This window comes from Salmo salar, chromosome ssa23, assembly GCF_905237065.1.
Source record: "Salmo salar chromosome ssa23, Ssal_v3.1, whole genome shotgun sequence".
Taxonomy (NCBI): domain Eukaryota; kingdom Metazoa; phylum Chordata; class Actinopteri; order Salmoniformes; family Salmonidae; genus Salmo; species Salmo salar.
In genome coordinates this window covers 31,665,138-31,691,927 of record NC_059464.1, presented here as the reverse complement: position 1 = coordinate 31,691,927, position 26,790 = coordinate 31,665,138, and the positions used below count along the sequence as shown (strand labels likewise).

At 46.9% G+C, this 26,790-nt stretch overlaps 1 protein-coding gene across 4 annotated transcripts in view; it reads left to right on the top strand.

The window, feature by feature from the left end:
- The window catches only part of tle2a (TLE family member 2, transcriptional corepressor a), a 48,778-nt gene that overhangs the window by 8,071 nt on the left and 13,917 nt on the right, over positions 1-26,790 (top strand). The window contains exons 3-14 of one of the 4 annotated variants that reach the window (XM_014169695.2): positions 3,001-3,146; positions 13,600-13,663; positions 16,981-17,025; positions 19,779-19,841; positions 21,458-21,532; positions 22,255-22,492; positions 22,746-22,807; positions 23,022-23,117; positions 23,545-23,589; positions 23,710-23,874; positions 24,428-24,587; positions 26,489-26,682. In XM_014169695.2, the coding sequence (XP_014025170.1) occupies positions 3,001-3,146; positions 13,600-13,663; positions 16,981-17,025; positions 19,779-19,841; positions 21,458-21,532; positions 22,255-22,492; positions 22,746-22,807; positions 23,022-23,117; positions 23,545-23,589; positions 23,710-23,874; positions 24,428-24,587; positions 26,489-26,682 (1,353 nt within the window). The remainder of the gene's footprint in view (positions 1-3,000; positions 3,147-13,599; positions 13,664-16,980; positions 17,026-19,778; positions 19,842-21,457; positions 21,533-22,254; positions 22,493-22,745; positions 22,808-23,021; positions 23,118-23,544; positions 23,590-23,709; positions 23,875-24,427; positions 24,588-26,488; positions 26,683-26,790) is intronic. The other 3 variants (XM_014169698.2, XM_014169697.2, XM_014169696.2) reach the window with 3 other exon arrangements.

Below are 26,790 nucleotides of genomic sequence, written 5' to 3'. Positions count from 1 at the left end.
ACATTTGAGTCCTATCTGGCTGGCTGGATGCCTGGGTGGGTGATTGGGTAATCCAATGGTGATCAGGTCAGCAGTGTGACCTCTGACATCACACTCAACCAGAGCAGCTGACCAGTGAGGTAGAGGGATCAGAGAGTCATCTGACTGACAGCTAATGGAGGGTCTGCTCTGCAGCACTCCACTCTTTCATATTGTTGTTTCCGTGAGGGGCCACAGGGGTCTGCTGTGTGCCTGCAGGCACCTATTCTGTATTTGGCCTGAATCATAACAGCACCTGGGCATCAGAGACAGAATGGCTGATGTTAGCAGAAGCCCAGGCAGCAGTTTCCTCTGTCTTCATAAATCTCCCCCATCACCGAACTCAACTACTGGGTCAGCCTCGATCCCACACTCCCACACTCCCCATTTCTGTCTCAAAAAGGCTCTCTGCACCTGTTCTCCGGAGCGCACACACACACTGAGGTGGAAAAACAAGAAAAAAGGGAGTGGAAGGTGGAGAGAGAAGGGCAGAAGTATTCCCCCTCCCCCTCCTTACCTCCCTCTCCGCCTTCTACAAAATGGCCTTGGCGCTCTTGTTCCTGAGGCGCCTTTCTCTGGCCTGTGAAGAGTAATTGGTGTGTGAGAGAGAGAGGGAGTCTGTGTGCCTGTGCTCAGGGGGAGGATCTGGCCAGCAGATTGAGTTGGAGCGCAGGCAGCCAGGCAAGCAGGCAGGGGAGAGGAGCTCGTTAGAGGCTGGAACAATGAGCAGCCCCTCTCTTGAACCTCAGTGGACCTGAGGGGTGTACTACGATTTAAGCTAGATCTACTCAGGGTTTTCTAAACCTTGCCGGCTTCAGTTAGCTTCACATTCCAGCTCTGGCTTCATCCTTACTACGACGGTGGATATTTCTCGTCTGCCTATGTCATGCTAACACACACCTGCTTTTAGCGGTGCTGTGCAGATCCACAGTGCAGTCACATGCAGGACCGAGCACTGAGTTCCATATGTCCTCTCTCGACCTCTCCCTTCTCCAGTTTCCCCCTCCACCAGGGAATCCAGCGGAACGAACAAGCCATCTACTTAATGTGACTGTCACTTTATAAACCAATAACATTCTTCTGCATAGGGCACATGAGTAGAGCTATACCCACTCAAATATTTCCTCTAGACACACACACACACACACACATACACACACACACACACACACACACACACACCACCTCTGTTCTCATTAAAGAGAGCAGTGGTGTGAACGGCCTGTCGTATATTCTTCAATGTAGCTTTAGCACCAGGGCGGAGGGGTGGGCCTCCATTGACAGAGACCCAGACAGACAGACAGTCGCTAGCCCAAGGTCCGGTCCATTGTCTGGCTGTCCTGAAGCATTACCTCTGAGGCCCTGCTAACTAATTGCTGGAAGTCCCGCAGAGAGGGATCAGAGAAGAAGGCCAGGCTACCGAGGATGCTACTCCAGAGAGGGGAGGGCCAGGCTACCGGGGATGCTACTCCAGAGAGGGGAGGGCCAGGCTACCGGGGATGCTACTCCAGAGAGGGGAGGGCCAGGCTACCGAGGATGCTACTCCAGACAGAGGAGGGCCAGGCTACCGAGGATGCTACTCCAGAGAGGGGAGGGCCAGGCTACCGGGGATGCTACTCCAGAGAGGGGAGGGCCAGGCTACCGAGGATGCTACTCCAGAGAGAGGAGGGCCAGGCTACCGGGGATGCTACTCCAGACAGAGGAGGGCCAGGCTACCGAGGATGCTACTCCAGAGAGGGGAGGGCCAGGCTACCGGGGATGCTACTCCAGAGAGAGGAGGGCCAGGCTACCGAGGATGCTACTCCAGAGAGGGGAGGGCCAGGCTACCGAGGATGCTACTCCAGAGAGAGGAGGGCCAAGCTACCGAGGATGCTACTCCTGAGAGAGGAGGGCCAAGCTGCTGGGGTTGCTACTCCTGATGGGGTCCCGCCCATTCTCCCGCTCTCCTTCCTTCCTTTCAACCCAGACTTAATATTAAACAAGTGTCTTAATTTGGTCAAGAGCCCCTTGTTCTCCCCTCCCTCCTGGTTCCCCTCACACATCTGGCACTGACACTTTTTTGTCCCATCACAATGGTTCCTGTCTCCCCTGGCCTCTCCTGGTTTCCCGACAGTCTCATCCTCCCTCCCCTCTCTGTGCTCACACACGCACACCCCTCCGAGTCTTTCAGCTTTGTCCTTCAGCTTCAGGAAACCCATCATGGCTCTCCAACTCACAACTGCTCCCCATGCATACAATCACATCTCTCATAGGACCCACACACAGAGATGACTAGTGTTTGGCAAACATCTGGAATTAGATTCATACGTGAAGGATGTTAACCTGACTTGGAATGTAAACATACAGTGATAAAACGTGTACAGGTATAACATTATTACCAAATCACCACAAAATATACTGGTTATGTACAGGTAACTGACAAATTAATGGAAACATTTGAGTAAATGAAGCATACAAAGTATATTGAAAGCTGGTGCTTCCACACAGGTGTGGTTCCTGAGTTGATTAATCAATTAACATCCCATCATGCTTAGGGTCATGCATAAAAATGCTGTTGATTTGGTCATTATTTTGTCTGCCATAACAATGCCCCCAACCACAGGGTACGAGTGGTCACTGAATGGTTTGATGAGCATGAAAACGATGTAAACCATATGCCATGGCCGTCAGTCACCAGATCTCAACCCAGTTGAACAGTTGTGGGAGATTCTGGAGCGGCGCATGAGACCGCATTTTCCACCATCAATAAAACACCAAATTATGGAATTTGTTCTGGAAGAATGGTCCAATAGAGTTCCAGACACTTGTAGAATCTATGCCAAGTCACATTGAAGCTGTTCTGGCTCGTGGCGGCCCAACGCCCTATTAAGATACTCTATGTTGGCGTATCCTTTATTTTGGCAGTTACCTGTTTATAGAGTCTGAAAGATGTTCACACTTTTGACAAGATATGTTCACAGTGCTTATTGTCTTTCTGCGTAGGCACCTCTCCAGCCACCCCCTGGGTCTTCAGCGTCTGCGGCGGCAGCTGCAGCCTCGGGAGCCCCCCAGGCCCTGAAGCTCACCTACCCAGAGACCCTGGACCGCATCAAGGAGGAGTTCCAGTTCCTCCAGACCCAGTACCACAGGTATATAACCTCCCCAAGTTTCTCTCTCTCTGTGTGCGTGTTTGTTTGTGCTAGTTTACAGCTTATGTAGCTCACAGGGGCCACGAGGGTTTGGAGATCTGCTTAACATCTTATTAGGCTACCATGACCAGAAGCAGGAGTGGGTTGGTTATATACTAGATCTGTTCTAGAACGCCCACATCACCCAACCTCAGCTTGTACTGAGGGGGAGGAAGAGGAATGAGAGAAGTGAGAGAGTACAGTGGTGAAATGGGCCACAGAAAGGAAACGGGGAAAACCACAACAATGGATGGAGGCTCACAGGCCTTCTTCATCCTTTTAGTTTGTAGCTGGACTGGAACATGCATCTTCTGGATGTCGTTAACTGTATATGAGTCGTTTTTTATGCCTTTCAAGGCTTTGAGAGTTTTCCTTCTGTGGGCTGCTGGGCATTGGGGGTGGATTGGCACTCTGTTGTTGGGGTAAGGAGTTTCAGAAGATTGAGACTCCATAACAATATTCCAACATGTATGTGTGTGTCTTCCTGTATGTCTGTGTGGTTGATGTGTAAGAATGTAGACAGAGCTGGCCTGACTGGCTTTGACTGTGGAACTCTAGCTGTCAGTGTCGTCCCAGCCTCAGCCTGCTCTGCCTCTCTCTGTTCTCTTGGCACACCTTCACACGGTCCCCCGCTTTGATTCGACCAGCCAGAATCAGCTCATCCACCCTCTCCTCCAGCTAACTTCTATTGTATGGCCCCCTCTCCCTCCACCCAGCTCCCAGGAACCGGATGAAAGGCTCCCTATACAAACAGGGGGCCAGCGTTCAAACAGGCCTGGCTGATTCCAGATATATCTTCCAGTGGCGCTGCATGTCGGTGACTCGTTTCTCTCAAACAAGCCAGCAATTAAAAAAAAATGAAAATAAAAAAATGTGTGGGTTGCCTGCACATTTTCTTGTTCTATGTGATACCATAATGTGGATAATTCCCCTACCCCTTTGTGGATTATAAAGTCTACAGATGTGATCAATATGTTCAGAAACATTGAACTCAACCTTCTGGCAATCGCAACATGCTTCTTCCTTATCAAATGCGTAGTGTTGGGATCACCTGGATGCTGGAGCTCCCTGGGGAACGGAGATGTGCTCTGCTGCAAGAAGGACGGGCTAATCCTGCTAAGGAACACTTTGAATGGGGAGAGGGAGTGTTTTCCAGACATACCGGATTATATGAGGAGGACAGAAACCAAACACAAACGAGTCAAGAAGGGCGTAGTAAGGCAGCACGTCAGAGCCAGAAAAAGCCACCCACCTCTCCAAACTATCCTCCTAGCTAATGTATGTTCCCTGTCAAAGCATCATGATGACCTTGCTGCCAATTTCAGACACCTCAATTGAATACAGAGAGAGTTTTCTACTATGTCATCACAACCTGGCTAAAAGACATTCATGATGGCAATTAACTTAAAATAGAAGGCTTTGGAACCCCGATTAGAACAGAGATCCCATAATCACCCAAAAGTCACTGGGGGACTCACAAGTCACTGCTTACTCACAAGCCCTTTCCCAACAATACAGAGCCAAAAAGTAAGAAAAAATTACAAAAAAAGAAGATGGTAACATAATAAAATGACAGTAACAAAACTATATACAAAGAGTACCGGTATCGAGTCAATGTGCAGGGGTACGAGGTAGTAGACACAGAGGTAAAATGTACATGTAGGTAAGGGCAAAAGTTTGCATTTAATATAAACTAAATATGAATTGGCAAGAATCAAGCTTGCTGGATTAACACTGAATTCATTATCCCCCAACTATAAATTGCATTCTGTGGCAGATTCTAGATTCGACTTAAGCATTCTACGGCAGCGAGCCACACACATAGTGTTATGCAAAGCATGTTTAGGACAGACACCAGTCTATTGGATTAGGGGTGACCTGCTTTAGCATCCCTCCGCAGACAGACAGGAAAGCTGCAGGTCTCTCGCCACAGAGGATCTCATGAGCACACACTCCCCTATTACTGACAGACTAATCAGACTTACTCGAGGTTAAAACGCATGGCACACAACACGCACACACGCCACAGTGGACAGAGACCGACAAGCTGAATGCAGCCTCACACTCAGACCTGGGTTAGAAATAGCAGGGTTTAGGTTAGTATTTTGGCCTTATTGATCATGGCTGGAGCCTGATTGTTGTTGCTGAAGTGGATTAGGAGGCAGGAAAGAGACCAAGGTAAAGGGATTAGGAGTAATGTGCTATGTCTTTCCTGGTGTCTTTCAGTGTGTGTGTGTGTGATACAAGATACAGTATCCGGACCCCATAGAAGAGGAAGACATTCATTAAACCTAGCTAGATGTGTGGGTCACTTGCTACTGCATGAAATGAACTTGTTTGTGCCTGCCAAGTTAGTTTTGTGTGTGTGTTCTGCAGCTGCTCTTTAAACAACCTCTAATCAGCAGACTGGAGGGAGCTGCTTACATGGGGCTCTCATTACAGTAATTCTCTCTACACACAACCCCCCCACACACACACACATGCGCACGCACACACACATGGATCTGTCTTGACTGGGGAATGTGTGACATAGAAACACTGTTTCCATACGAAGGTCAGTGCCGGCACACACCTAACATAGTGTGTTGTGTATGGAGGTCTAGAGTGGAGGAGAGGCTCTCATACTGTTACCATGCTGCCTCTCAGAGAACAGAGTACCCACTTCTCTCTTCTGCTCTGACAGGATCACACTGTTTTGATACCAGGACTGTGCTCAAAACAACTGTGTGAGCTGATGGAACATTGGGTTTATGTCTGTCTCAAGGTTTGTGGTTCAGGGTTGTTTGTGTGTGTGGCACAGCCTGTCTTTGTGGAATTGTGTGTGACTGAGCATGTGTTTGGTGGTTACTGGTTGGTGCTTAAGTGAGCAGGGTGGGTCTGAGCATGTTTTCATGAAAGGACAGTCTGTACAGTAAACTAGTCTCATGTGTGCACACACTGTCTTTACTGTAAACTCACACATGCTAGTTAGTACAAAGAGCACTGCCCCCACCCTTGAAAGGCTACACTGAGTGGAGCGCTGGGGGCAGGGGTTTAAGAGAGGACGAGATGGGGGGGGGGGGAATGAGATGGAGGTAAAATGTGCTGTGTTACTGCAGAGGAAAAGCTCATTAATAATGAATTAGATGTAAAATGAACATCCACACACCTGGAGGGGGTAAATGGCCTTAATGTACCCCGAGCACGACAACACGAACAACCATCCGCCGGCCGGCCTGTCCTACTCCCCGCCCGCCGGGCCTGTCCTACTCCCCGCCGGCCGGGCCTGTCCTACTCCCCGCCGGCCGGGCCTGTCCTACTCCCCGCCCGCCGGGCCTGTCCTACTCCCCGCCCGCCGGCGTGTCCTACTCCCCGCCCGCCGGGCCCGTCCTACTCCCGGCCGGCCTGTAGCTGTCAGTGGGGCGTTTTGTGTCCAAGCCTTGACTCGCTCATTGGGAACAAGGTGAAGATGATGATCTGGACTCATCCAATAAGAATTGCTCATTTAAATGTTCTGTTACAAGACGTTTTGAAACGTTCCATTGCGTGGCCTAATGAACCCCAGGCAGGTGTGTGGGTAGGAGAGGCAGCAGCAGAGGTTTAGCATAGCCACCTGCGCTACAGCTCTGACACACATTGGAACCATGCAATGTACTCTGCAATACGCTATGGTATTTTAATGAGACCACGTTTGTTTTGATTGAGGTATAGTGCGTGTGTGCATGTGATCGAGCGTGTGGGCACTGCAGTGCGCAAACATGCCTCTGTGTGATCGTGTGTGTTTAGTGTAGGTCTGGTGGCACGTGTGCCGTGCATGTTTGTGTGTGTGCTTGGGGTAATGGTGCACTGCTGACAGAGCTGTCTGAGTGCTGGCAGGCTGCTAATTCGTAGCGCATTCCGATGATCATCTTATCTGCTGTCACCGTGAGGGAGAGATGGGGAGAGCAGAGCATGCTGACATGTAGCAGACTCCATATCACTCTGTTTCTCTCTCTCTCTTTCCCTGTCTTACTCTCACACTGTGTTTCTCTCTCTCTCTCTCTTTCTACTATCTCTACCAGGGGTTGGAACCGGTTCAGGGAACAAACCCCAAAACTGGGAAATAACGACATTTATCCAGGAACAGAACCATCGTGTCCTCTAGTATTCCGGAACAGAACCGTCGTGTCCTCTAGTATTCCGGAACAGAACCGTCGTGTCCTCCTAGTGTTCCGGAACAGAACCGTCGTGTCCTCCTAGTGTTCCGGTACAGAACCGTCGTGTCCTCTAGTATTCCGGAACAGAACCGTCGTGTCCTCCTAGTGTTCCGGAACAGAACCGTCGTGTCCTCCTAGTGTTCCGGTACAGAACCGTCGTGTCCTCCTAGTGTTCCGGAACAGAACCGTCGTGTCCTCCTAGTGTTCCGGTACAGAACCGTCGTGTCCTCCTAGTGTTCCGGAACAGAACCGTCGTGTCCTCCTAGTGTTCCGGAACAGAACCGTCGTGTCCTCCTAGTGTTCCGGAACAGAACCGTCGTGTCCTCCTAGTGTTCCGGAACAGAACCGTCGTGTCCTCCTAGTGTTCCGGTACAGAACCGTCGTGTCCTCCTAGTGTTCCGGAACAGAACCGTCGTGTCCTCCTAGTGTTCCGGTACAGAACCGTCGTGTCCTCCTAGTGTTCCGGAACAGAACCGTCGTGTCCTCCTAGTGTTCCGGAACAGAACCGTCGTGTCCTCCTAGTGTTCCGGAACAGAACCGTCGTGTCCTCCTAGTGTTCCGGAACAGAACCGTCGTGTCCTCCTAGTGTTCCGGAACAGAACCGTCGTGTCCTCCTAGTGTTCCGGAACAGAACCGTCGTGTCCTCCTAGTGTTCCGGAACAGAACCGTCGTGTCCTCCTAGTGTTCCGGAACAGAACCGTCGTGTCCTCCTAGTATTCCGGAACAGAACTGGTTAATTGTTATTCACCAAAAATATTCCTATCTAGTATATCATTCTGTAATTCAGTGAAGTTATTTTCATCCCCCCTCTACTCACCCGTGAAATTTCTGTCGCATCTCGGACCTGCACTTAACTGACCAATTAAACAACTACCTTACCCGTTCCATAGCAAGCTGCTCTAGCCGTGCTAATTGGTAGGGTAAATTAATGAGCTAAATGTGAAAACGATGTTGATTTCACAGCTTAAAAAATGAACGAAAAGGAACTATATGAACAATTACATTTTTGGGGGTTTGAACCGATTCAGAACTTTATTATGCTGGTCGGATCAGGGGGTGTTTGGAACGGAGCAATGAATCTTTCTCTCTCAATCTACACACCATCCACTCTCTCCTTTCTATACACACTCTCTCCTCTCCTCTGTCTGAATGCTGCTGAGCCATGGACTAATTATTACAGGCAATCATTTCTACATGAAATACTCCCCCCCCCCGCCCCCTTATGCTCTTGTGGTCACTTAATGACATGGAGACACACACATGCCCACACACGTACAGTAGCACACACAAAATGAGACCCCCCCCCATACACACTAGGAGAGAATTGTGCCATTTTCTTTTTGAATGTGATCCTATCTTCTGTGCTAAATTCACAATAAAAATCTAGGAATATATTTGCCAGTATATGTGCGGTATATTCCTCTGCTGTTGTATTGTATAGATGGGCTGATATAAAGGTCAAACATTACAAAGGAAGGGTGTATGTCAAATCAAATTAAAAAAAATCTAATCAAACTTTATTTGTCACATGCGCCGAATACAACAAGTGTGGACTTTACTGTGAAATGCTTACTTACAAGCCCTTAACCAACAGTGCAGTTCAAGAAGAAAATATTTACCAAGTAGGCTAAAATAAAAAGTAATAATTAAAAAGTAACACAATAACAATAATGAGGCTGTATACAGGGGGCACCGGTACCTAGTCAGTGTGCAGGGGTACCGGCTAGTTGAGGTAATTTGTACATATAGGTGGGGGTGAAGTGACTATGCATAGGTAACAAACAAACAGCGAGTAGCAGCAGTGTACGGGGGGGGGGTTGTCAATGTTAATTGTCCGGTGGCGATTTGTATGAATTGTTCAGCAGTCTAATGGCTTGTGGGTAGAAGCTGTTGATGAGCCTTTCGGTCCTAGACTTGGCGCTCCGATACCGCTTGCCTTGCGATAGCAGAGAAAACAGTCTAACTTGGGTGACTGGAGTCTCTGACCATTTTATGGGCTTTCCTCTGACACCGCCTATTATAGGTCCTGGATGGCAGGAAGCTTGGCCCCAGTGATGTACTGGGCCGTATATACACTACCCTCTGTAGCGCCTTACGGTCAGATGCCGAGCAGTTGCCATACCAGGCGGTGATGAAACCGGTCAGGATGCTCTCAATGGTGCAGCTGTAGAACCTTTTGAGGATCTGGGGGCCCATGCCAAATCTTCTCAGTCTCCTTAGGGGGAAAAGGTTTTGTCATGCCCTCTTCACGACTGTCTTGGTATGTTTGGACCATGATGGTGTCCACATCACCAACGAACTAAGGAACTTGAAACTCTCCATCCGCTCCACTACAGCCCCGTCGATGTTAATGGGGGCCTGTTTGGCCCGCCTTTTCCTGTAGTCCACGATCAACTCCTTTTGTCTTGCTCACATTGAGGGAAAGGTTGTTGTCCTGGCACCACACTGCCAGTTCTGACGACCTCCCTGTAGGCCGTCTCATCGTTGTCGGTGATCAGGCCTACCACTGTTGTGTCGTCAGCAAACTTAATGATGGTGTTGGAGTCGTGTTTGGCCATGCAGTCGTGGGTGAACAGAAAATACAGGAGGGGACTAAGTACACACCCCTGAGGGGCCCCAGTGTTAAGGATCAGTGTGGCAGACGTATTGTTGCCTACTCTTACCACCTGGGGACGACCCGTCAGGAAGTCCAAGATCCAGTTGCAGAGGGAGGTGTTTAGTCCCAGGGTCATTAGCTTAGTGATGAGCTTCGTTGGCACTATGGTGTTGAACGCTGAGCTGTAGTCAATGAACAGCATTCTCACAGGTGTTCCTTTTGTCCAGATGGGAAAGGGGAGTGTGATTGAGATTGCATAATCTGTTGGGGTGGTATGCGAATTGGAGTGGGCCTAGGGTGTCTGGGAGGATGCTGTTGATGTGAGCCATGACCAGCCTTTCAAAGCACTTCATAGCTACCAACGTGAGTGCCATGGGGCGGTAATCATTTAGGCAGGTTACCTTCGCTTCCTTGGGCACAGGGACTATGGTGGTCTGCTTGAAACATGTAGGTATTACAGAATCGGTCAGGGAGAAGTTGAAAATGTCAGTGAAGACACTTGACAGTTGGTCCGCGCATGCTTTGAGTACACGTCCTGGTAATCCGTCTGGCCCAGCGGCTTTGAATGTTGACCTATTTAAAGGTTTTGCTCACATCAGTTACCGAGAGAGTTATCACACAGTCGTCCAGAACATCTGGTGCTCTCGTGCATGCTTCAGTGTTGCTTGCCTCAAAGCGAGCATAAAAGGTTAGCTCGTCTGGTAGTCTCGTGTCACTGGGAAGCTCGCGTCTGAGTTTCCCTTTGTAGTCCGTAATAGTTTTCAAGCCCTGCCACATCCGACGAGCGTCAGAGCCGGTCTAGTAGGATTCGATCTTAATCCTGTATTGATGCTTTGCTTGTTTGATGGTTCGTTTGAGGGCATAGCAGGATTTCTTATAAGCGTACAGATTAGTCTCCCGCTCCTTGAAAGCGGCAGCTCTTGCCTTGGCTTCTGGTTGGGATATGTATCACTGTGGGGATGACGTCATCGACGCACTTATTGATGAAGCCAGTGACTGAGGTGGTGTATTCCTCAATGGCATTGGATGAATCCCGGAACATATTCCAGTCTGTGCTAACAAAACAGTCCTGTAGTGTAGCATCCGCGTCATCTGACCACTTCCGTGTTGAGCGCGTCACTGGTAGTTCCTGCTTTAGTTTTTGCTTGTAAGCAGAAATCAGGAGGATGGAATTGTGGTCAGATTTACCAAATGGAGGGCGGGGGAGAGCTTTGTATGCATCTCTGTGTGTGGAGTAAAGGTGGTCTAGGATTGTTTTTTTTTCCCCCCCCCATGGTTGCACATTTGTGACATGCTGGCAAAAATGTGGTAAAACTGATTTAAGTTTGCCTGCGTTAAAGTCCCCGGCCACTAGGAGCGTCGTTTCTGGTTGAGCATTTTCTTCTTTGCTTTTTTTTTCACCTTCATTTAACCAGCTGGCTAGTTGAGAACAAGTTCTCATTTACAACTGCGACCTGGCCAAGGTAGGCGGCAGCGTAGGCGGCAATAGACGGCTACGAATAATACAGATGAGAACTCTCTTGGTGTGGTCGGCAAGTTATCATAAGGTATTCTACCTCAGGCGAGCAATACCTCGAGACTTCTTTAATATTAGACCTTGCGCGCGCACACCCCCACCCCTCGTCTTACCAGAGGTAGCGTCTCTGTTCTGCCGATCCATAGAAAATCCCGGCTGCTCTATATTGTCTGTTTCTTTGTTCAGCCACGTCTCGGTGAAACATAAGATGTTACAGTTTTTAATTTCACGTTGGTAGGATCATCTTAATAGGTCATCAATTTTATTTAACGATTGCATGTTAGCAGGTAGAATGGAAGGCATTGGGAGTTTACTCGCTCGCCTCCAGCTTCTCAGAAGGGTCCCCCAGTCTGCATCCCCTTTTCCGGCATCTTTTCTTCATGCAAAAGCATGGATCTGGGCCTGTTCCAGTGAAAGCAGGATATCCTTCTCGTCGGACTCGTGAAAGGAAAAAGTTTCTTCCAGTCCGTGGTGAGTAATCACTTTTCTGATGTCCAGAAGTTATTTTCGGTCATAAGACTGTAGCAGCAACATGAAGTACACGATAAGTAAAAAAAATAAGTTGCGCAAAACAAATAACAAAATTGCACAATTGGTTGGGAGAATGTAAAACGTCAGCCATGTTCTTCGGCGTTGTCTGTGACCTGTGGGATTTAATTAGACATTGGCCTCAATGAATGCACTTTCCCACTGAATCCCAGTCTGGATACGACATGCCAGTCTGTCAAGGCATTGAATACAGAACCAGTCTTCTAAACTCCTGATAACCTGGCTGTCTGAGAATCCATCTCTCCTGCCCCCTCAGCACTCCAGAGTCCTCTGGAACCTCAGTAAGGGCTCACCACTTCACTCAGCTCGACTGTTTCCTGTACTTAATTACATGTTGTAAATCCATTAAACATTATGAAAATATAATATTTACCCTGATCTGAGAACAGTTATTGTCCTAATCCCAGGATCGGTGTTTGTATATGTCATCGGTGTTAGCATGTTTCTCTCCACACAACTTGAGGAAAGTCACCCTCGGAAATGCCCAGCCTTGTCTAGGTGAACTGATACGGATAGAATTGTCACTTCTCAGAAATCCTGCCATGGGGGACTTCTGCGTGGGAGCGACACCACTATAATAAAATCTATCAGGGGAATGAATTTAATCCCCCGAGCTCTCACCCGCCCTTCCCATCCCTCAATCTCCTCCCCCTCTCGTCTCCTCCCTGGCGTTGATAAATGAGTCAATTATGGGTGGCAGCGCCGGCCTTCTGAAGGGGAGCGGATGTGCTGTTATTACCTGTTGTAGCCTGGTAATGTTGCAGTATTAATCATATTCTAATTTCCCAGGCCCTCACTGCTCTCCCCCGCATAAATCTGCTACACACAAACAAGTCAGCAGCATGCCCGCCGGGGTGAAATACAACCCTGGGCTGGGGAGGAGGGAGGATGTGTGTGTTAGAGGACACGGGGGAGGGGTGTGTGTTAGAGGACACGGGGGAGGGGAGGTCGATGGCTAGTTCCTTAAAGGAGCGCTGTGTGTGTGTGTGCTTGGCTGAGGATTCCTGGGGTCCCATGGTGGGTCATGGTCACAGCAGGGTGACTTGGCAAAGACAGAAGGACTGAGGGAGGAGGGGTCAGAGAGGCAGAAACGGACAAATGGAGGGAAGAAAAGAGGGAGGAGGGGACTGATAAATAGTGAGAGGGAGGGGACAGACCAGGAGCAATTAGAAGGGGGAGATGGACAAATGGAGAGAGGAGATTGGGAGGGAGAGGTGCGCCCCGTCCCTGCCCTTCAATGACACCTTAGTCATGGGAGAGACTACCGCCAGGTCTGGTCTGGCTGGGAGGCAAGTGCTAAGTGTGAGCTCAACTATTCCTGGTGTGCTCTGAAGCGATAATGTCCTGTCCACCTGCCCAATCCTATTTCTGCTGGCACACATCTATCTGCAGGTGTCTGCACTGCCTACTAAACATGGATGTGTGTGTTAGTTAATGTGTGTGTATTTCTGGCTCTGTGTGTCTTTGTGGGCGTGGGGAAACTTTTAGAATTATATTGTATGAAAACATTTGAACAGGGTGTGTATTATATAGATACTCATATCTGCTCTCTTGTAAATCTTAATCTCTTCCTTACAGCCTGAAGATGGAGTGTGAGAAACTGGCCACAGAGAAGACTGAGATCCAGAGACACTATGTTATGGTGAGACCCTCAAACACAGTCAACAACAAACACTCAATCCACTCCACCTTGGGTCTTCTAACAAACACCATGCTCATGATTCTTGTCTGTAGGAGAAGAGTTGAGATTTGTGTTTCACTGAGCAGGCAGACAGTTCAAGGGCTTTATTGTCATGGGAAACATATGTTAACATTGCCAAAGCAAGTGAAGTAGATAATAAACAATAACAATTAACAGTAAACATTACACTCACAGAAGTTCCAAAAGAATAGACATTTCAAATGTCATATGTCTATATACAGTGTTGTAACGATGTAAATATGGGTTGTATTTACAATGGTGTTTGTTCTTCACTGGTTGCCCTTTTCTTCTGGCAACAGGTCACAAATCTTGCTACTGTGATGACACACTGGTATTTCACCCAGTAGATCTGGGAGTTTATCAAAATTGGGTTTGTTTTCGATTTCTTTGTGAATCTGTGTAATCTGAGGGAAATATGTGTCTCTAATATGGTCATACATTTGGCAGCAGGTTAGGAAGTGACCTAATTTTGTGGTCAATGTGCACATAGCCTGTCTTCTCTTGAGAGCCAGGTCTGCCTACGGCGATCTTTCTCAATAGTAAGGCTATGCTCGCTAAGTCTGTACATAGTCAAAGCTTTCCTTAAGTTTGGGTCAGTCACTGTGTATTCTCTGTTTAGGGCCAAATAGCGTTCTAGTTTGCACAGTTATTTTTTTTGTTTGTTAATTCTTTCCAACGTGTCAAGTAACTTATCTCAAATCAAATTTTATTGGTCACATACACAAGGTTAGCAAGATGCAATAGATGGTATAAAATACAGTATATACATATGAGATGAGTAATGCAAGATATGTAAACATTATTAAGTGGCATTATTAAAGTGACTAGTGATCCATTTATTAAAGTCACCAATGATTTCGGGGCGGCAGGTAGCCTAATCACTTTAGCTTTGGGCCAGTAACCGAAAGGTTGCTGGATCGAATCCCCGAGCTGACAAGGTAAAAAATGTTGTTCTGCCCCTGAACAAGGCAGTTAACCCACTGTTCCCTGGTAGGTCGTCATTGTAAATAAGAATTTATTCTTAATGGACTTGCCTAGTTAAATAAAGGTTCATTTTTTTTATTCAAGTCTGTATGTGGTAGTAGCCTCTGTGTTAATGATGGCTGTTTAACAGTCTGATGGCCTTGAGATAGAAGCTGTTTTTCAGTCTCTCGGTCCCAGCTGTGATGCACCTGTACTGACATCGCCTTCTGGATGATAGCGGGGTGAACAGGCAGTGGCTCGGGTGGTTGATGTCTTTGATCTTTTTGGCCTTCCTGTGACATCGGGTGGTGTAGGTGTCCTGGAGTGCAGATAGTTTGCCCCTGGTGATGCGTGCAGACCGCACCACCCTCTTGAGAGCCTTGCGGTTGTGGACGGTGCAGTTGCTGTACCAGGCGGTGATACAGCCCAACAGGATGCTCTCAATTGTGCATCTGTAAAAGTTTGAGGGTTTTAGGTATCATCAAATTTCTTCAGCCTCCTGAGGTTGAAGAGGTGCTATTGCTCCTTCTTCACCAGACTGTCTGTGTGGGTGGACCATTTCAGTTTGTCCGTGATGTGTACGCAGAGGAGCTTAACTTTCCACCTTCTCCACTACTGTCCCGTCGACGTGGATAGGGAGTGCTCCTTCTGCTGTTTCCTGAAGTCCACAATCATCTCGTTTTGCTGACGTTGAGTGAGAGGTTGTTTTCCTGACACCACACTCCAAGTGCCCTCACCTCCTCCCTGTAGGCCGTCTCGTCGTTGTTGGTAATCAAGCCCACTACTGTTGTGTCGTCTGCTAACTTGGTGATTGAGTTGGAGGTGTACATCGCCACGCATTCATGGGTGAACAGGGAGTACAGGAGGGGGCTGAGCACGCACCTTGTGGGGCCATAGTGTTGAGAATCAGCGAATTGGAGGTGTTTCCTACCTTCACAAGGGTATGCGCTTGATTTGGTTGGGCCTAATTGTGTTGCTGTCCTGGGGCTCTGTGGGGTCTGTTTGTGTTTGTGAACAGAGCCCCAGGACCAGCTTGCTTAGGGGACTCTTCTCCAGGTTCATATCTCTGTTGGTGATGGCTTTGTTATGGAAGGTTTGTGAATCACTTCCTTTTAGGTGGTTGTAGAATTGAATGGCTCTTTTCTGGATTTTGATTGTTAGTGGGTATTGGCCTAATTCTGCTCTGCATGCATTATTTGGTGTTTTACGTTGTACACAGAATATTTTTGTAGAATTCTTCATGCGGAGTCTCAATTTGGTGTTTGTCCCATATTTGTGACAGACCTCACAACCATAAAGGGCAATGGGTTCTATAACTGGTTCAAGTATTTTTGTTGTTGTTGCCAGATCCTAATTGATATGTCGAATTTTATGTTCCTTTTAATGCCATAGACGACCCTTCTTGTTTTGTCTCTCGGCTCACAGCTTTGGTAGTTACCTGTGGCGCTGATGTTTAGGCCAAGGTATGTATAGTTTTTTTGTGTGCTCTAGGGCAATGGTGTGTAGATGGAATTTGTAATTGTGGTCCTGGCAACTGGACCTTTTTTGGAACTGTCTCGGGTTAGACTGGCTGTGTGTGTCTGACTACACAACACCACTGATGCCAGCATCTGGCAAGGGACTAAACATCACACCCACTGGAAACCACATGGACCACACGTGTGTTGTCTCCAGCCCAAATATGGGTAATCCTCCACATTCCCTTAGAGCAAGCGGTGTTCAGATGAGGCGTGATCAGAGAGCCCCCTAACTGCAGCTGACTGTGTGGTGCCAGGCCCCACTGTTGCAAAAGGAGCTATGTGGTAGCCTGGCACAGCCCTGGCACTCTACCCATTTCTCGCTTCTTTTTTTGGGCTCTGAATTTTGGAGTCTGCAAGTTGCCTAGCAACAGCTCTGAATCTTGGCACAGCGGCAGAACAAACAGCCAGCTGTCTCATACATACACACACACACGCGCTTCCATCTCTTTATTTCTTCCACCTAGCTGACAAACCACTCACTACTTACTCCTCAACCAACCCTGTTGAAAATGACATGTCAGAATGTCATATAAGGGACGTCTGTTTTTAAAATGATTTGAGCTCTGCCCAATGATGATTTTCCATCCTTGTTCTGAACCGATTGATTGACACACCATCTCTGGGCTCACATGCCAGGTTGGCATAGCTTGGAGCTGAGGGCACAAAATGAAACAAAACGACTCGCCCACTCATCTAGCCTTGAAAGGTGTATTTTCTTTGTAGATCTACATATATGCAAATGTATAACCATCGATTTATGTCTCATTTTTACAGTATTACGAGATGTCATACGGCCTTAATATTGAAATGCACAAACAGGTGAGTACAACCCCCTTCCATTGTCATCTCTCTCCCTCTGTCCCTTTCTAGTCAATCTGGGTCTAGAGGAGGTATGTATGTATGTATGTATGTATGTATGTATGTATGTATGTATGTATGTATGTATGTATGTATGTATGTATGTATGTATGTATGTATGTATGTATGTATGTATGTATGTATGTATGTATGTATGTATGTATGTATGTATGTATGTATGTATGTATGTATGTATGTATGTATGTATGTATGTATGTATGTATGTATGTATGTATGTATGTATGTATGTATGTATGTATGTATGTATGTATGTATGTATGTATGTATGTATGTATGTATGTATGTATGTATGTATGTATGTATGTATGTATGTATGTATGTATGTATGTATGTATGTATGTATGTATGTATGTATGTATGTATGTATGTATGTATGTATGTATGTATGTATGTATGTATGTATGTATGTATGTATGCTATGTATGTATGTATGTATGTATGTATGTATGTATGTATGTATGTATGTATGTATGTATGTATGTATGTATGTATGTATGTATGTATGTATGTATGTATGTATGTATGTATGTATGTATGTATGTATGTATGTATGTATGTATGTATGTATGTATGTATGTATGTATGTATGTATGTATGTATGTATGTATGTATGTATGTATGTATGTATGTATGTATGTATGTATGTATGTATGTATGTATGTATGTATGTATGTATGTATGTATGTATGTATGTATGTATGTATGTATGTATGTATGTATGTATGTATGTATGTATGTATGTATGTATGTATGTATGTATGTATGTATGTATGTATGTATGTATGTATGTATGTATGTATGTATGTATGTATGTATGTATGTATGTATGTATGTATGTATGTATGTATGTATGTATGTATGTATGTATGTATGTATGTATGTATGTATGTATGTATGTATGTATGTATGTATGTATGTATGTATGTATGTATGTATGTATGTATGTATGTATGTATGTATGTATGTATGTATGTATGTATGTATGTATGTATGTATGTATGTATGTATGTATGTATGTATGTATGTATGTATGTATGTATGTATGTATGTATGTATGTATGTATGTATGTATGTATGTATGTATGTATGTATGTATGTATGTATGTATGTATGTATGTATGTATGTATGTATGTATGTATGTATGTATGTATGTATGTATGTATGTATGTATGTATGTATGTATGTATGTATGTATGTATGTATGTATGTATGGTTATGTTATTGGGAAAATCTAGTGAACTGGCCTCCAGCACAAAATGCTAATCCGCCCATGGTGGACCCATGACACTATGCTGCTGTTGCATTAATAGGATCTGCAAACAGAATTCTTATTTCTAGACAGACAAGAGGAGAGACGTGCCCTTCCTAAAGCAGCTGGAACATCCTCTTTACTCCCCTCAAAAATCCTCTCTATTACCGCTGCTGACTTTACCCTCCTCCCTAGATCCCTCCCTCTCTCCCTCTTTATTTATAACCTCCTCCTCTCTCTCCCTCTTTCTCTATAACTTTCTCCTCCTCTGTAACTCCCTCTTTCTCTATAACGTTCTCTTCCTCTCTCTCTAACCTCCTCCTTTGTCTCTCTCTCTCTCTCATACTCTTTCTCTCTCCTTCTCTGCCCATCTCTTTTAGTCTTTTCCTCCCTCTCTCCTGCAGGTATACAGTCCATGCTGCTGAATTTCACTTTAAATCAGGTCACTGCCTTCAGAGCGTCTGCTCTCTCCCTTCGTTTCGCCATCTCAATCGCTCTGCTTTTGACAAGCCACACAAATCACCCTCCTTCCTTCCTTCTCTCTTTCTTTCTCTCTAGCTCTTCTTTCTCCTCCTTATGCATCCTGCCTCACTGGCTGTCAATTCCTCAAACGCACAAGAGCCTCCCCTTTCATTTCACTCTCCCATTTTGTTCTCCCCTCTTTATCTTCTTTCTCTTGCTCTCATTTTCATTCTCTCTCTCCCTCCCACCGTGCTGCCCTTCTCTCCAATCTCCCTGGCTCCCTCTCTCCTGAAGATGACATTCAGTAGTTGGCGTTCTCTAACAAGAAATCATTGTTTTTCCCTGGGGGGGGAGCTGATGGATTTATGGAGGAGAGTGCTGAAGGGTGGGCGCTGCCTGTCTGCAGAATAGAGGGAAGCGGATGGAAGGCGGGGGAGACAAGAAGGAGAGGAAGAAGAGTGTGAAGGAGGATATGGGTGGGAGTTCACCACAGCATCAATAAATCACTTAGTAGAGAATGGTGTGGGGCTGTGTGGCCGGCCGGAGCGAGAGGAGAGAGGGAAACCGAACAGCAGAGGCTAGCTGTCAGCAAGACTAATGACCCCCAGTCATAATGATGTTGTCATCATGATCTCTGCATGCATATCATTACTGGTCTTAACAGGTTTGCTGGGGGCCACCGCTAAGTTAATGAGGGGAGGGAGGGAGAGCTGTGTGGATCAGAGAGGCAAACGCCCATGGCTAAGCCCACTGAACCCCAGCAGGTAGGCATGCACACACAGATGCTGGCCATGAATATTTTAGCTAGGCTCCCTGGCAGTGTTTGGATTTGCATGGACCAGATGTGAGGAGCTGAAATATTTACCATACTGGCCCTCACAGCCAGCCCTGCTAAGGTTTTGGGGTGTGTGTTTTGCTTTGATGAGCACACACAAAACCACAGTGTCCTGCCTCACACACTCGCCCTCTCTTTTTCTGCAGACGGAGATCGCCAAGCGCCTGAATGTGATCTGTGCCCAGCTCATCCCTTTCCTTTCACAGGAGGTGAGACACACATACACACGGTCATGCATATTAACACATCAGTAACACGTTGGGTATCTCTGACATCCACCCACAGACTGGCGCACATGCATGCTCCTCGTAACAAAAAGTCCCAGTGTAACATTCAGACGTACAGTACCACTAGGAAGCAGACACGCACATTAACACAGATGCTGTGACAGAGTAAAAACATGAATAAAAGTCCTATGATGGTAGTGATTGCCCATTTACTGCTTATCACTTAGTAACCATTTTTTCTCATGACTTTAATAAAATGATTATTATTTCATTCCAAGTCATCGTCTAATCTCTATAGAGCTGTTGCCTATGCTGTCTGACATAATCACTATTTTAGTAGTTCTTCAGCCAGCTGTGCAGGCCGACTCTCATCGTCCAGGATATGTTTTGCATTATTCTAAAGGACTACTGCAACACATAGCATGTTTTAGTTTCCCTTACAATACATTTGATTAGTAATAGTTACAGTAAATAAAACAGTCCTGTAACAGGTCATTTTTACAGAGTAAAACGTGAAAGAGAATAGTATCAACCTACAAGCCATGTGGTCAAAGTATTAAAATGAACCACAGATAAATGGGCATAACATTAGCTCATCATTACACTATTGTTCTATATTAGATCAACCTCTTCACCCTCATCATTCAGTTAGGCCTCATTTAAATTAGATAGTGAAGTAACTTGCACAAATAGTGCCCCTTCCATGCATTTGTCATTCATTCAGTGGTTTGGCATCGTTTGCGTCGCTGGATATGTTTTGCATTATTCTAAAGGCCTGCTGCAACATGTAGCATATGTTCGTTTCTCTTACAATGCATGTTATTAGTAATACGGTTTTAGTAAATAAAACAGTCCCATAACAGCTTCTTTTTACAAAGTAAAACGTAAAAGAGAATGGTATTAACCCACAAGGCCTGCGGTTAAATGATTTGCCGCTGATAAATGGGCATAACACAAACTTCTCATTAGACTATTGTCTTTCTAAATGAAATCAACCTCTTCACCCTCCTTATCATTCAGTTCGGCTTAATTTAAAAATGAATTGTGGGGTAAGGTGCACAATTATTGCCCATTCATCCATTTTGTCTTTCATTCATTCAGTGAGGCGAGAGAGAGTGACCCATTATCGCCTGGCTGGGTACTAACGTCCTACAGTTAAGAATAGATGTGAAAAAAACTAGTAAAAAGGCTCAATACTTTTTCTGTTTGTGATTTCAAAATTCTGACAAATGAGCAGTGTAAAATACAAATATTTAGGAAGTCGGGGAAGGAGCTAGACAAAGATTTGTTTTTGGAGCATTTTTTTATTTATTTACAAAATCAGATGTTAGTGGCTGTTGGCCTATGGTGGTTCTAGTGTTAACCGGTTCACATGCTGTTCCGGAACAGTATTGATCAATTTAGTTTTTGGTTCGGGGTCTGTTCCTAAAATAATGTAGTTATTTTCCAGTTTTCAGTTCTGTTCCCTGAACTGGTTCCAACCCGTGCTATATATACCACATTTTTTTCATTGAATGTATTTACATTTTGTTAAAATGCAGACTTTTATTTAAGTTTCCCCTCTCCCCATCTCACTGTTACCTTGGCTTGTCCCACAGCACCAACAACAGGTGGTCCAGGCCATGGAGCGCGCCAAGCAGGTGACTATGGGGGAGTTAAATGCGTCGATAGGGGTACGTGGACTCCCTCCTATACCTCATACAGTGTTTAACTCATCCTCTCATACATCTTAATTTTGGTTATTTTGTTTGTGCTTTCTGTGGGTAGTCAATTCCCCCTCCTCCCAGCATGCACACAGGTTCTCTCACACACACACACGCGCACACACAGACAAATTGGTCACTTAGTGCAGGTCTGACTGGAACAGGCTGAGATGAGTGTTAGGAAATGGAGAGGGAGAAGAGAGAGGGATGAAAGATGACACTGTTTGTGTGTCTGCACAATGCTACTGCTGTGTGCCAAGAGACAACTCAATGGCCTCACCAAACCGGAGGACTTTCAAATTGCACATTGCATTGATTTTTACACTCTTGAGAAAAATATTTTAGTGCTATGTGAAGAAATACAATTATTATTTTCAACTGAAGATGATTAGAAAAAACAGAAAACACAATTATTTGAGAGATTATGATTTTCTTGGCTCTTTTCACGTCACATCTTTTTAACAATCATGCACTCCATGGATTGATTTTGTGACAGTCTTCGCTCTCCTAGGGAGACTCTCCTTCCCTCCACTCTCCCACCATCTTGGATGGCACCATGCATGGGCTCCTGCATCACTGGAGACAGACCTCTTTCTGTATACCTGTCCCCCTTCAGCCCCTGTACAGCCCACATCCAGTCCACCTCTAACCCTGCATTGTCTTCTCTCTCTCCTTCTCTCTCCTCCTTTCAGCAACAGCTGCAGGCGCAGCACCTCTCCCAGCATGTGGCCCAGGGTTTGCAGGGTCTGCACGGTATGCAAATGGGGCCCCATCCTGGGGGTCTCCCTCACCCTGGCCTGGCACTGGGCGGAGGGTCCGGCCTCTTGGCTCTGTCTGGGGCCCTGGGGGCCCAGCTGGCTGCCAAGGAGGGCCACGAGAGGGCCCACCTGGAGGCTGCCGCTGCTGCAGCTGCCGCAGAGCACCACAGAGGTATGGGCTAGGACGGGGACAGGAAGTGGAGCAGGATAGAGAAGGACGGGACTGGTAGGGATGGATTAGACTGAAAATAATGAGATGTGTAGGGTTTGGTCTAGGCTGGGGCTTGGCTAGATTGTTGGAGCTGATTGGGTTGGGCTAATAATGTGTGAAATTGATAGTGATATGCTAAAGAAATAGACATTTCAAGAAAAGACCATGTGTGAGAATGGTGATAGTCATGTTGTATTGTGTTTGCTCTGTTTTGGCTGGCTGCGGGGACGCGGGGCGATGCTGCCCATCATGGACGTAGACCGTGAAGCTGGACCGGTGAGAACGGCTACACCCAAGTTCCCTACACCCAAGTACACTGCAATATAGTACACTTCACCATATTACACTTCACCTCGATCCTCAATCTCCCTCACAGACACTGAGCCCCAGTCGATGCTGTGTGATTTTTCCCATCACATTTAGCCAGTGTGGTTATGAAGTTGACATGGTTTATACAGTTCCTCTTGACACATCATATTCCCTCCCTCAGAGCTCTATGTCCAACGGGGATAAGGGCCGTTCAGCAGACTACCTCAGCAACGGGAAGAAGAGGAGGGCGGACGAGAAGGAGTTCATGACAGACTATGTTAGTATGCTGCATCGCTGGAAAGTTGATTAGCAATATGTGTTTGTCACATTAATTCAGTAATTAGGTGGGTGGGTGTGTGCGCGTGCGTGCACTAGAGGTTCTGGGGGGGCAGTGCCCCTGTGACAACAATTTTGGACCCCCTTGTGGCCCCCCTAAATGTGGAGTATGAAATAATTTTTACATAACAAATTTTTGCTATCGTTCTTTTTTTACATCCGTTATTAGACAGTGGCAACAATAATGATTATGCACATGGTCTTTTGCCTGCTAATGCCTGCAATGCAGTGAAGAAAACGATATGACAACAATAACGTCTAATGTAACTGGCCCCTCTAACAGTACAACTGGCCCCCAGTTGAAATGGTCTAGAACCACCACTGCGTGCATGCACATTTTTAACTAATATCCCACATTTTGATTGCAGGGCAGCGATGCGGATAAGAGTGATGATAATTTGGTGGTGGATGAGGTGAGTTGGCCTGTCTTTGCATCTCAGTTCAAATCCCCTAAATCACTCTGATAATTGACTGATTCAGATTGATGAGAGAAACACTGTGGGGCCATGGCTGGTAAACTACCCCCCCCCCAGGACCCCTCGTCCCCCCGCAGTGTCCACTCCTACTCGTCCAGAGAAAACGGCCTGGACAAGTTGCCCCCGTCTCGTAAAGACGCCCCTCCCCAGGCCAGCCCTGCGTCCCTGGCCTCCTCCAGCAGCCAAGCCTCCCCCTCCCGCTGCAAGGACCGGGAGCCACCGGTATGCTCAGCATCACTCCATTACATGCCTTTATTGTGAGACAAACGCACAGCTTCATACAGTTATGCCCAGGGTAAGATGAGTGCTTGTATGTATGGTGAGGCATGCTCAGCCCACACACTTAGTTCCAGTGATGGTCCTTCCATTCAGCCTCACTCTGTGTCAAGGGCACTCACGTCCCATGTGACCCTAGCCTTACTGAGTCTTAGTGAATTACTGCATTTCTACATGACCTCTCTACAGTATAGATAGATTGTAGATGCATAGAACAGCAGTGATACAGAAGCCATCTGTTAAATATTCCATTCCAAATGGTTTCTCCATGTTGGGTGTCCTTCATGTAACTCCACAGCATTAGCACCTAGTGTCTCTCTGATAACTGTGGTGTGATGGAAGGATATCTCACATTCACGTCACACGATCTCTTCTCTCACACCCTCTCGTTCTCTTTCACACTTTTCAATCTTTACCTCCCTCCTCCTCTCCCCATCTCGCTCTCTCTACTTCCCTCTCGCTCTGTCTCACTCTCTCTGTCTCTCTGTCTCTGTCTCAGAGGGAGAAGTCCAGTACCCCAGGTATGAAGCCAGGCACCCCCCACAGTTCCCAGGACTCGTCCACCCCCGGCCCCAGTGCACCCCCACAGTTCCGGCCCGTCCCTGGCAAACCTGGCGTTGACCCTCTGGGTAAAACCAACAACATCATGGATCACATGTGTACTGAAGTTTTCAATAGGTTTTTTTAATATCAGCCTTGATCATTGATTATCAGATTTTATCTGAAGCAGCCTACAGTTTCCATCTGCATTCAGTATTTGAGTCCATGCATGAATCAAAATGGTAAGCCATGTTACAACCAGCTGAGCTATACAAAATGCCCTTGACATGGGTTACCTGATGTGTTTGTGAGAGTTGTGGATTTTCAGCTGGGAGTTTGAGAGGTGACGGACTCTGACACTTTCATAATTATGCTGTGTCAGTCTATTGCAATGCATCAATCTCCCCTCCCAGCAGCTCCCATTCAGTAGTCAAGTGGCTCCACACTGCTGTGTGGCAGACCAGCCAGCAGAGTGCAGTAGTGCTCTTGTGATGTTCTCGCTGCTGTGGCAGAGAGCTATGCGTTTGAGCCTGTTTGATGTGGAATCCTGCGTAGAGGATCAGAGCTGGCTCCCAGGCTGGCTGTTTACACAGGGTCTCTGTCTTATCTAACAGTGTTAACTCTATCAGCCACACTAATGGGAATGGTAATCATGTCCTTTCCCAAGAAAATGAATACACCCAAGATGGGTAATAGAATGAGGATAGAAAAATGCAACTGGATCAATTCAACCTGATGTAATATAGATTTACATTTTAGTCATTTAGCAGAGGCTCTTATCCAGACAGACTAAGTGCATACCTTTTCATACTGGTCCCCCCATGGGAATCGTACCCACAAACCTGGCGTTGCAAGCGCCATGCTCTACCAACTGAGCCACACGTATAGGTGCTGACACTTTTTTGTTGTAGTTGATTATTGGAACAAAGCAATACAAACTTGTCTTGGTGTCTCCTCCATCTCTGTATTCATAGTTCTAAGGTAAACATCAGCTACTAGTCTCTGTTGGATTCTAGCTTTTTTATATTTTATTATTACTTTTCTCTCCAATTTTATGGTATCCAATTGGAAGTTACAGTCTCATTGCTGCAACTCCCATATGGACTCGGGAGAGGCGACGGTCAAGAGCCATGTGTCCTCCGAAACAGGACCCAACCAAGCCGCACTGCCTCTTGACACAATGCCCGCGTAACCCGGTAGCCAGCCACACCAATGTGTTGGAGGACACCTGGTGACCGTGTCAGCGCCTGGCCCGCCACAGGAGTCGCTAGAGCACGATGGGACAAGGACATCCCTGCCGGCCAAACCCTCCCCTAACCCGGACGACCCTGGGCCAATTGTGCGCCATCCCATGGGTCTCCCGGTCACAGCCGGCTGCGACAGAGCCTGGACTCGAACCAGGACCTCTAGTGGCACAGCTAGCAACTGCGATGCAGTGCCTTTAGACCATTGCACCATTCGGGAGGCCCGGATTCTAGCTTTTGAAGGTTAATTTCCTTTGTCGCTTTATCGATTCTTAATCTTTTAAATCATTTTATTTTATTTTTTACCTTGTTTTTCTCCCCAATTTGGTGGTATCCAATTGGTAGTTAGTCTTGTCTCATCGCTGCAACTCCCCACCGGGCTCGGGAGAGACGAAGGTGGAGTCATGTGTCCTCTGAAACATGACCCGCCTAGCCGCACTCCTTAACACCCGCCAGCTTAACCCGGAAGCCAGCCGCACCAATGTGTCGGAGGAAACACCGTTCAACTGATGGCCGAGGTCCGCCTGCAGGCACCCGGCCCACCACAAGGAGCCGGTAGAGTGCGATGACCCACGTGAAGCCTCCTCCCCCACCCGGCCAAACCCTCCCCTAACCCGGATGACGCTGGGCCAATTGAGTGCCGCCCAATGGGACTCCCAATCACGGCCGGTTGTGATAGAGGCCGGGATCGAACCCGGGTTTGTAGTGACGCCTTAGACCGCTGCGCCACTCGGGAGGACCCCGATTCTTAATCTAATCTTTTCTCTCCCCATCAGCTCTGGGTCTGAGGAACCCTTTGGCGGTGCAGGGAGCGTATCCCCCCGGGGCATTTAGCCTGCCCCCTCCAGGGGTGAATGGGGAGCTGGCGGGGGCAGCGGCAGCCTATGGGGCGGGGCTCCACCTGGTCTCGCCCCAGATGAACGGCTCTGCAGCCGCCGCCGCTGCAGCCGGATATGGACGATCACCAGTGGTGAGAGAGGGATGGGGTAGTGATGGAGGGGAGGTAAACGGAAAGAGAGCGAGAGGGAAACGGAATATATATACACACACACACACGCACACACACAGTTGAAGTCGG